Source organism: Mucor velutinosus (genome assembly GCF_035048745.1).
Source record: "Mucor velutinosus strain NIH1002 chromosome Unknown tig00001564, whole genome shotgun sequence".
NCBI classification, from domain to species: Eukaryota; Fungi; Mucoromycota; class Mucoromycetes; order Mucorales; family Mucoraceae; genus Mucor; species Mucor velutinosus.
In genome coordinates, this window is record NW_027041906.1 from 1474860 (window position 1) to 1485506 (window position 10647).

The 10647-nt window shown below is 40.0% G+C and overlaps 5 protein-coding genes across 5 annotated transcripts; 1 reads left to right on the forward strand and 4 right to left on the reverse strand.

Annotated features, from left to right (window-relative positions):
- Positions 1-512: 512 nt before the first annotated feature.
- Positions 513-1896, reverse strand: ATC70_010766 (uncharacterized protein; the record flags this gene model as incomplete). Its single annotated transcript, XM_064829975.1, has 5 exons — positions 513-1070; positions 1148-1266; positions 1360-1503; positions 1558-1645; positions 1702-1896. The coding sequence occupies 5 exons, from the start codon at positions 1894-1896 to the stop codon at positions 513-515; spliced, it is 1104 nt and encodes a 367-aa protein (XP_064682477.1).
- A 328-nt stretch (positions 1897-2224) lies between these two features.
- Positions 2225-2569, reverse strand: ATC70_010767 (uncharacterized protein; the record flags this gene model as incomplete). Its single annotated transcript, XM_064829976.1, has 1 exon — positions 2225-2569. One exon carries the CDS (start codon positions 2567-2569, stop codon positions 2225-2227), a length of 345 nt encoding a protein of 114 aa, XP_064682478.1.
- Positions 2570-5802: 3233 nt separating this feature from the next.
- ATC70_010768 (ANAPC4_WD40 domain-containing protein) lies at positions 5803-6860 on the forward strand (the record flags this gene model as incomplete). The annotated part of the gene is made up of 3 exons (XM_064829977.1): positions 5803-5869; positions 5926-6347; positions 6408-6860. 3 exons carry the CDS (start codon positions 5803-5805, stop codon positions 6858-6860), a joined length of 942 nt encoding a protein of 313 aa, XP_064682479.1.
- A 180-nt stretch (positions 6861-7040) lies between these two features.
- On the reverse strand, positions 7041-8956 carry ATC70_010769 (uncharacterized protein; the record flags this gene model as incomplete). Its single annotated transcript, XM_064829978.1, has 6 exons — positions 7041-7236; positions 7298-8183; positions 8246-8435; positions 8491-8621; positions 8680-8856; positions 8929-8956. 6 exons carry the CDS (start codon positions 8954-8956, stop codon positions 7041-7043), a joined length of 1608 nt encoding a protein of 535 aa, XP_064682480.1.
- A 508-nt stretch (positions 8957-9464) lies between these two features.
- CHS4_4 (Chitin synthase 4) lies at positions 9465-10598 on the reverse strand (the record flags this gene model as incomplete). The annotated part of the gene is made up of 3 exons (XM_064829979.1): positions 9465-9529; positions 9600-10382; positions 10436-10598. 3 exons carry the CDS (start codon positions 10596-10598, stop codon positions 9465-9467), a joined length of 1011 nt encoding a protein of 336 aa, XP_064682481.1.
- Between the last annotated feature and the right edge of the window lie 49 nt (positions 10599-10647).

The following is a 10647-nucleotide window of genomic DNA, read 5'->3' on the forward strand; positions in this document are numbered from 1 at the left end:
CTACTTGACCTATTTAGAGCCATAACTTCACGAAAAACGTGTCAAGTGCTATAGTCGATACTTCCTTGGAATGCTCTCCATCCTATATTTTTGTCTTTTGTATTGGTTTCGAGCTACTTAGCTAACAGCAAAAGATATGCTTGAAACAGTACCATTTTTCTGTGCTTTCTCCGTTTTGTTACCTACTGGCGTAAATTTTTGTTTCAGATCTCGATACCTACCTTTGTGCTTTGAGTTTTAGCTCATTATTAGAATTGCTTTTCATGTCTACTTGAGGAGACGTCTATTTGGTTATCAGTTTCTCCAGATAGCATACACTCTGCCTCTCATTGTTCTTTTCTTGGTACAAAAAGTCTCTCAATAAGGTACCTTATTGTGCGGCATTTTAATCAAGGAGTATTTTCTGATCCGCTATAATTGGATGGCATAAAGATAATTGTTTTTATATCATAGTAAAGAGGATAATAAATAGTGATATATGTGTATATAATTCATAAAGGATACGTGTAATGTTAGATAGTTATTGTTTGTTGTTGTGGTTGATGATTTAATAAAGTTTCAAATTTCATAACATGAATATTTGATCCTTCATTAGTTGTTACAGTGGATGTGGTTGAATAGACACCCAATGTTTCATCCGTGCTGCTTCTTGGAAAGCTGCAGCTTGGATCATCATTAAAGATAGAATGTGCTGTTTTTTTGTTGTTTTTGTATTTTAAATTGTTTTTGTTGTATAGTTTAGGGAATGCCTTTTTAAATATACGATTGAATGAAAAGGTTGATTTTTTAATTTTTTTGGTGTTGATGGTGTTCTCTGACATTGTGGATTGGGCGGAATCGATCAATGTAGCAGATGAAAAGTAAGTGTTGTTGCTGATCGAACGACGGTGATAATGGTGATGACGGTGGCGAGTTTTGTTTGATAATTCCTGCTCAATGGCACGCATTGTGTCTTGAATACTATCCAAAATAGCTTCAGATTTCAGCTCGTTATCAGTGTTGGTTGTATTTTCATTCGAATAGATGGTTGGTCTGCTTTCAATCAAAGTCAATTGTTGCTCAGCATCTCTCTGTTGGAAATAAAAGGGGAAAGGGAGGGAGGCAAATCGTTAATACTTGTTTAAGGGAGATAGCAATATAACCATACATCGTAAATGCTACTGATAATACTCTGAACATCATCATCATCATCATCCTCGTCTTCTTCGTCTTCTTCGTCTTCTTCGTAGTCTTCGTCCATGTCTGATTCAAAACAGTCTGTGTCACCTAAGGCAATGAAATAAACAGGTGAGGTCATTGCATATCATTGATAGAATAAATCATCAGATGGGAAAGAGAGGAATGGTAAAAATAACTTACGACTTGAGCGAAGGCTCACAAGATAGCCTACTTGCTCCTCCAGATGTGAAATAACATCATCCTTTTCACTCAGCCTTCTGGCATATCGAGCCTCCATTGATCTCAATTCTTTTTCATGCTGAAGATGAACAAGATTCAACTGGTCTGTCGAAATGTTGTCAATTGAACGAACAGTACGGTATCACTAAATCAACATACCCAGATAGTATGACTCAGCTCTTGAATCTGCTTCCAATGCTCTGTTTCTCCACTTGATAATGACTTCCTTCAAGGCAGCTATTTCAGACTAACAAAGCAGATATTGGATCACAATGCAAGGGCTATAGATGCACAGCAACCTACCTCCTTTGTCAATAACATATTGTTCAGTACCACGTTTTCATTCATTTCTTCTACTTTTTCCAATTTCTCAACATCTCCTTGATTTTTCCAATTGACTACCGAGGTATTTAAAGGAAGAAGGGCTACGACATCTGCCACAATGGAAGCTGCTTCCTTGTCATGTAGTTGTTCAAAATAGTCTTGCAAGCTGTTCATTTCCACACTAAACAACGATGAAAATTAACCAAGAGATTTTCTCACAGAGAACGAGAGAAGAAAGTAGATAGAATAAAAGAAAAAAGTGTGTATACGATCAGATGTATGTGAAGTAAGAGAAAGAGCAAGAGAAAAAAGAGAAACCAACTACGCCAAATTTTATCACACAATAAATAGTAAACAAAAAAAGGGGCGTTTTACTAAAGGAGACACTGGGATCTTCCCATTGCAAGAGGCAAAAAAAAAAAAAAAAAAAGATGTAAAAATGTACAAATTTGATTTATTTATTCAACAAGCTATTATTTACATATGAATTAAAGTATTGTATTTAGTGGTTCATGTTTCTGGGTTGAGCAGGAGGGATGAATTGTTGCTTGACATTGCTACCAGCATTCTTGGAGATCATCTCGTTCTTGGAGGCTGTGTGGTTCTCCATGTCTCTGGCTTGACGCTCTTGGAGCTCACGGATGCGAAGCTTCTCTTGTTCGTCGAATTCAGCTTGTTGTTCGTTAGAGAGGACTTCGCGACCATCTTCATCAGTAGCGTTCATGGCTTCTTCCTTGCGTTCCTCTTCCTTCAAGGGAATGCGGTGGGCATCAGGGTTCTTAACTCTCATACCACCAACCATTTGAGCGGGAGCAGCAATGTTTTCGAGGTTCTTTGTGTTGGGCATGTTGATTATTGACTTGTTGTGGATTGATTAGATGAAGAAAAAGCAAGTAGGAGACGTATTCGCGAGCCTATATATAGCTTTTTATTTGCCTGGTATCCATGTCGCAGCTGCATAATGACATATTTGAGTCACAGCCTATTATTGGCCGTCTAGCATGAAAACCTTATCATAATGACATAAGTGGAAGCTACATGAAGGCATGTTCTTGTTTACGGATTCGGAGTTGCCCGCCTTATTATGCCAACAGAAGGTCAAGAAGAGCAAGTACATCATAGCAGGATAGCATTTCTGTTCTTGATTGTGATTTATAATGAAAATGGACAAGATATGGAACCCAATGTCAGCGGTAATCAGAGCCTGGTTCAAGTATGAAACCCACCAGTGAAACAAATTTGGTACAGATATTCTCCCTATATAGAGGCTATTCGATGATGGCAGATTTTGAGAAGTGTCATGTACTATACTGTTATATGCTAAAATATATAGCTTTGTACTTGACGTCAGTTCATTTACATAATGGGGAAACAAGAGGCCTGGCGCATAAATGTGCTCCTACACACCCGCTACTCATCTCTCGGCGGATATCCGCGAAGGAAACTCCTTTTTTCCCATCATGTTTGAGGAACTCTTTAAATTGAAACACGTTTAAAAAATCATCAAAGGTAAATTCCATTAGGAGAAGAATATATTTCCGTGAAGGCGGTAATTCAGATGTGGCAGATACATGTTAATCTGGAGTGGACTGACATTATGCATGTGGTTCCAAACGCAGTGATTTATATGCATATCATGAATAGCTGAAAATATCCATGTTAATCGAGGAAATGTGAGAAAAATCATGATGTCAAGTTCAAAGTTACTTTTTCGCCTACTTCTATCAAACCTTCTTTTGTTTGAATTGTTTTCTTTCGCGGCCTAAGCCTTATTCTTTATGATGTTACAGTGCATAGCCTCTTTTAGATGAAAGAAGCAACGTAGCCAATTCGACATTTCTAATTGCTCTCATGTAAGGCCTACTTGTATTTTTGAAGAATGCTTTTGCTGTGATGTGTAGTAGATAAGTCCAAATGTCCACGCTTGAAAGTGCTTTGAAGAGCTGGATGATTTTGTGCGGTGGGAAGTTGTATATGATGCGAGCAATGAAGATTGTCAGTTTCCTGCTAGTAGCATGCCTTCCATAGCCAATGAAGTTTTGATACTGGTCTTTAAGATTTTTTATTCAATTTGATAAAGCCAGAGCTTGTTTGCAAGCTACATTGATACAGGAGGTAGCAACCGGCAGAAGTATTTGCATGTCATCACCTCAGAATTACCTTCTCGTCATAGGAGAAGCGATTAAGATAACAGAATGCATCGATCATGATATTAATAATGGTTATCGCGACATAATAAATCTATAGTCCCTAGACACTGTTACAACCCTAATATGAAAAATGTGTTGTCAGGCATTTGCCAGGCATGGTCCATGTCAGAACATAGTCTCTAGACACTTTCAAAGTCTCAAAAAGGAAAGAAGTTGATCTAACAAGTATTTCTGTGGACTGACTTTATGATTTGCAAGGCTCCAAAAGAAAACAGCATGACTAACAATAGCGCTACGATTTGCCACCTACTTTCTATGCGCTTCAAAAGCATCTATTAATGCATTGCATTCATGGTCTGTTCAAGGTTGGTCAAATCTTGACAATTTTCGACTCGATTGAACTATTTTGCCATATTCGACTATATAAAATATGATGATCATCCTATGCTTCCTTAAGCTCCCTGGTGGTAGGGCGAAGTGGTAGAAACTCCCGTATGCCAACGGGAGGATCCCGGTTCAAATCCTGGTGAATGCAAGTTGTTTGATTTCTTGACGTAGTACTGATGTCCTCGTTTGGTGTTTTGTACTCTATCCATTATCTATATTTTGACGATTTCCACAAGACTGTATTGGCTCTAGGTGTCGCACCTTATTAGTAGTAGATTTCTTTCCCAACTTAGTTCAAAAATATCTTATTCCCCTTCATTGCAGACATTGGGTCCACCAACAGTCTTTTCTATCCCTCAGTATGACATTTAAAGGACTTTAAATAAAACCTGGAGCTCGTCTCCCCTACAAAAAAAAATGCTTCCTTAAGCTTACTTGGAGTGCTTTTCAAGGCGTATCCAATGGTACCAAGATAGATGTTTTGAATAAACTTATTGAGCAATGTATGAAAATATGAAAAGAGGTTTCTGGCCAAAAAGTCGAGATTTTGCATATCAAGGTCCTACAAAGATGATTTTAGGGGTTACGTTAGATCGATAGAAACATTTTGATTCATGATATACCATACCAAAAGTCTTCATTTTCAATGCGAAAAACGCGATCGTTTGATTTTCGATGAAAGCCATGAGGGGTACCACATGCTTTTTGGTCGATTTTTGGCCATGTTTTTTTGGTCCCCAAAAAGTTGAGCAAAGGTGTCAGAAACTAACTGCCAGATGAGAGCAATTGCTTGGTGCTATTCTGACGATCTAAAACAGCCTTGAACGCGAGAAAACGCAGCTCAAATGCACTTAAATTTTGCTGTATTAAGCACACTCTTGACTAAAAAGGGATAATATCTGTATGATACTTGCCCGTATATGAAGTAGTTACGTGTATATGGATGTAGAGCATCACATAAGAATCAGATCCACAGATAATATGGAGGGCTTTTATGTGTAAGTAGAGGTTCAGCATGAAAGTAGTAGTATTTTGATAAGATACGCAAGGGCAATCGGTAGCGCGAGCTGCGGCTGCGTAGGTTAGCTCTCACCGAAGCGAAGCGAAGGTAGAAAGCCATCTGAAGCATAAACACTCGTATCAGCATAAAGATAGCTTCAGCTCCATATTTACGCTTACTGTCAAGAATTAACCAAGATGGGTATGTAATATACGGCCATCACAGAGTATATTCAGAAGCCTACCTACCGAGTGCATAGCCACTGCAAAATTATGCTTGCAGGTACGAGGTGAAGCCCTTTGCTATGTTCGCATGCATAGTAGGACAAATCTTGGGTCAAGACCTCTTAATTTTCACAAGCAATTTCAAATATACTCTGGCTTGTTTAGTTCTCAGCCAGGTTCAAATCATAAGGGATTGGTGTTTTTACGGTACACACACGCACATTAATACCCACCCACCCAGCTTTTAAAATTAGTCAAGTTTTTTTAAACTTTTTCTGCGCTCTTTTCTCCCCGTAGTTTTTTCAATCCACTCAAGAACATGTCCAAGGATCTCAAGCATACTACTGTAGTCGATGATGACTCTGATATTGATGATTTATTAGATGGTAAGGGAACGAGTAAGATGTCCATGTATATCTACTTACCGTGTAGGACGAACTAGATGTCCTGGACGATATGAGTCATTTATCCGTTGCTGAAAAGAAGCCTGTTGTTGCAGAGGTCAAGAAAACAACCACCACTGTTACTAGTGCTGATGATGAGGATCCTGCAGAGCCCAATTTGGATGAATTACTTGGCAGCGATGATTTTGCAAAGCAATTGGCTGCAGGTATGGAACAATTGATGGGTCAAATGGGCGGTGAGTCCAATGATGAGATGAAGGAGGCTTTCGAGAAGGTGTGGGCTTCGTTTGACAATGGTTCTGCTGCTGATACAGCTTCCAGCAATAAATCAGCTACTGCCACTGTTGCTGCTGCTTCGCCATCACCAAGCACACGAGAAGTTCCCAAGGTCCCTCAATCTTTCCAGGACACAATTGGCAAGACGATGAATAAGCTCAAGGATAGCTCAAAGGAGATCGATGTAAGTTGTTTATTATGCGCGCACAGCGTTGAGAGTGAGGTATTGATCATGTCAATCTAGTCATCCATTGCCGAGGAATCAGAAGATGCTTTCATGGCTGAACTGATGAAGCAAATGGAATCTTTGGCTGATAATGGAGAATTTGAAGGCGTATTGGAAGGGATGATGAGCCAATTGATGTCCAAGGAGCTGCTCTATGAACCCATGAAGGATTTGGCTCAAAAATACCCAGCCTGGTTGGAAGAACACAAGGATACTGCCGACAAGGCAGACTATGAGAAATACAAGCAACAACATGTTATCTGTCAACAAATCGTAGCCAAATACGAGGCACCTAATTTTGACGAAAAGAACGAAGCACAGGGCAAAGAAATTATGGATTTGATGACCAAGATGCAAGATTTGGGCCAACCACCAGCTGAATTATTGGATGAAATGGCACCTGGTATGAATTTTGGTAATCCTGAGGGTATGCCCGATATGAAGGATTTAGAGAATTGTAATATTATGTAAAATGTCCCCCCCCCCCTCCCTCCTGCCCTCTCTCCTTTATACATATACAAAATAAATTCATAATGAAATTATACCTCATCTACATGCAAAAGTTTAGCTGGATAAAAATAATCATGTATTTATCATTAGTAACGATTTAAAGCATAAAATTCGAGTAGTCTATATGGTTTAATACGAAAGTTATTCTCTTGAGATATCACGACCTAAAGCTGTCTTCTTCAACCAGTCTGTAATCACTAATGCTCTGTTTCTAGTAGAGAACAAGTTGGAGATATAAGCAGATCTCCAGAAGGCAAATGTGGCTACGCCGCCAGTGGCCAAGTTTCCTCCAGGGCCAAAAGGCAAATCAGCAACAGCCTTGTCAGATCCAACGTAACTACAAGTTAGAGGTGTCAATTAACATATTGTTATTCCAGGTTTTGATCTATGGTACTTACCAAAGGGAGCCTTGATGAGAGTAGTGGAAGGGCTTGATATCCTTGGCTTTGCGAAGCTTACGCTCTTTTCTTGCTTTTTCTTCCTCGGTAACATCAGCAAGCTCAGCCTCCAATTCATCTCTGACAGCCAGTTGCTTGAACAAACGAGCAAGATATTTGCCCTGTTGAGCAGCTACCTGAGCAGTAGGAGCGTAACGAGTAGCAGTAGCATCGCCCAATGCGTAGATATCCTCTGATCCGTCAAGACGCAACCAGTCGTCCACGGCAAGACCACGACGCACTTGCTGCGTTTCAGGGAACTTTTGCATCAAATCCTTGATCAAAGGACGAGCTGTGTTACCGGTAGCCCAAACTAAAAGACCGTATGGAATGGTATCAATGCTACCATCAGGTCTCTTTACTTCGATTTCCTTTTCACGGACCTCCTTTACCATTGTCTTTGTGTGAATAGCAATATTCTGCTCCTTGAAGGTGGATTCAGTGTATTCAATCAAATGCTTGGAGAAGGCAGGCAAGACATTGGGAAGTGCCTCAACCAGAGTGATTCTGACTTTACCCGCTAATTCAGGATACCAAGAAGCTAAATCATCCACCAAGAAATCGTGTAGTTCAGCAGCATATTCAATACCAGTAGGGCCACCGCCTACCACGACCATGTGCAACAAACGGTCCACTTCCTCAGGCGACTGATTAGGAAATGCAGCTGTTTCAATGCAATCCATCAACTTTGTACGAATCTTTTGAGCGTCCCAAACTTCCTTGAGGAAACAACCATATTCCTCGACACCCTTGATACCAAAAGTAGCGCTCATAGCGCCCACACCAATGATTAGATAATCATATGATAAGGTGCTAACTGCATTTTGACCCTTGACATCAGAGTTATCTAACACACACACACAATGAGCAAGTCATTCTTACATATCTATGTCGACATGCAGAGCTTACCAGTAACTGTGATGGATTTCGTCTCTGGGTCGATATGAGTACATTCCGCTTCAACCACCTTGACAGTTCGCGATTTATGACGAGCAATGAAACGAGTGGGCTCAACCAGGGAGCGAATATCAATGGTGCCTACTGTACAACTAGGCAACAAGGGAGTGAACAAAAAGTAGTTGCGAGGAGACACAACAACCTAAAGATAGCGCATTACGATAACATCCAGATAACATCATACATTGCACACTTACCACGTTGTAATGATCGGTATCAATGTCTTTTAAGAAGGAGGTACTGGCCCACCCACTACCCAAGACGACAATGGTCTTCTTTTCAGGATCCACATCGGCTTGAGCTGAAGGATGTCTTTGCACATACATTTCTAATACGGACATGTGAATACAAATCCTCACCTCTCTCTGTTGAACGTATTTGCTTACCATAGCAACCGTATGAGATACCACCCATTAGACCAATTTTAATACCATTTTTGAGCATAGACCACTTTGAAAACTTCTTTGTAGATTGAGCAACTTCAGTAGCATAGAGACGTCTTTGAATTGAAGCAGTGGTAGCTAATCTTGATGAGAGTCTACTACTGTTGCGAACAATAGTGCCTGAAAAAAAAAAAAAAAAAAAAGCTTAATTCACCGCATACAGACCCGCATTGATCATCTTTGAAGCTGTACCTCCCAATGTTCTCGAGATGGATTGCATAGTGTTGTAAATTTCAAGGAAAGGAGAAAGAGAGATAAAGAAAGGGAAAGAAAAGAGAAGACATCATGTCTTAAAAAGTGGCTTATTCCTAATAATCTTTCAACTTGTTCAAGTGTGATGTTATCCGATAGAATTTGTGTGATTTCAGGTGCTAGACAAGGTAGTACTGAACATGTAGTGAGCATGTCATTGGATGGTTGCTTCTGTCACCCCCCGCATTTTCAACTGATTTAGGAAGCGGATGACTGATAAAGAAAAAGTTTATTACATATTCATTCATGTCCATTTGCGTGTGATTTTGGTGCGTTTTGTCTTCTCGAGTTGGTAGATCAAGTTGGCCAAGATCTTTTTATTTCTTACTGATTTAAACAGAGATGATTCATGTATGTAGATGAGAGATGGCTCTGAGACGGAGAAATAGCCTTAAATAGCAATTTGCTGTTATCTGATGAGAAAATAGCCCGAAGAATTCTACATGTGCTTAATGTGGATCTTTCCAATGTTCGTCTTAGATGTTGCAATGATCATGAACAAGCTTCAGCAAGAGCAAGAGGGTATAATGAGCATCATTGCCTAATACATAGATCAGACCCTGTCCTTCAAGCACTCCAAGAAAAAAAAAAAAAAAAAAAAAAAAACTAACCAGCATTATGAAGATTCCATGTATCGATGCCAAACAAAGCGAGCGTCTTACCGAGCGATGGTGGATTATGCAAATCATTGATAGAGGATCCGTAGATGGTATCTGTATTCAATATAGCAATTGTAGCAGACTCTCCAACACTGGCTACATCTCCACCCTGTCTGCCTGGCCATAGGAAGTTTTGCTTTGCCAAGTACTGTAGATCGCTGTCTAAACCATGCCCAACAAGTACAAATCCACCATCGCGTTTGACAGCCCAATCCAAATCTTTCCTCAATTCAATCAAAGCCTGCTTCAACGAACACCACACAGAAGTGCCATAGTTGAATCTCTCTTTTTGGTCCTCCACAAACTGTCCATTGAGTAAATGACGGTACTGATCGTTGATGTAGTGCTGATCCATACACGTATTGGTGCTTGCGTCGTACATGGACCATCCAATTTCCAGCAAAATAGAGTGGTCCTTTTCATACGCTTCAATATCGATGCTCACAAAAACATAGTTGCTTGAATTGACAAGCCGTTTGGCTAATGCGGCTTCTTCATGCGCTTCGCGAATTCTGTTGAGCTGCTTCGTCTTCTTTTTGGCCTTTTGATGGCTTTTGCTGAGGATGTTGGGTGTAAAGGCTTCAAAACGATCAATGATCTCGTATTCAGCAGGTGTCAAAGTCTCTAATTCAAATTCGGGTACCTGTGGAATCTTTTGATGGATGAAATACACCAATTGCTCATATATGTGTCGAGGCATGACGATCTCGCATTTACCCGTGTAGGCACGAACCCCTAATCAATTGCTTTCAGTCAATGAAGGCATCGTTGTAGTGAAAGCTGCTCACCGATACTCAGTGGAATCCCAACCGTGAGTGATTCTGGCGCAAAAAAGTGCACTGGGTCATAAAAGCGATTAAACTCTTTCTGTGCAGATTCACCATAGCTGTAGTAGTAGTCTCGTAATGCGCCATATACCAAATGCCACTCCAAACAGTATTCCTTTTCCATGCTGAAATGTGGTAGGAAAGAAGAAAAAGAAGAAATTTTATATTAGTGA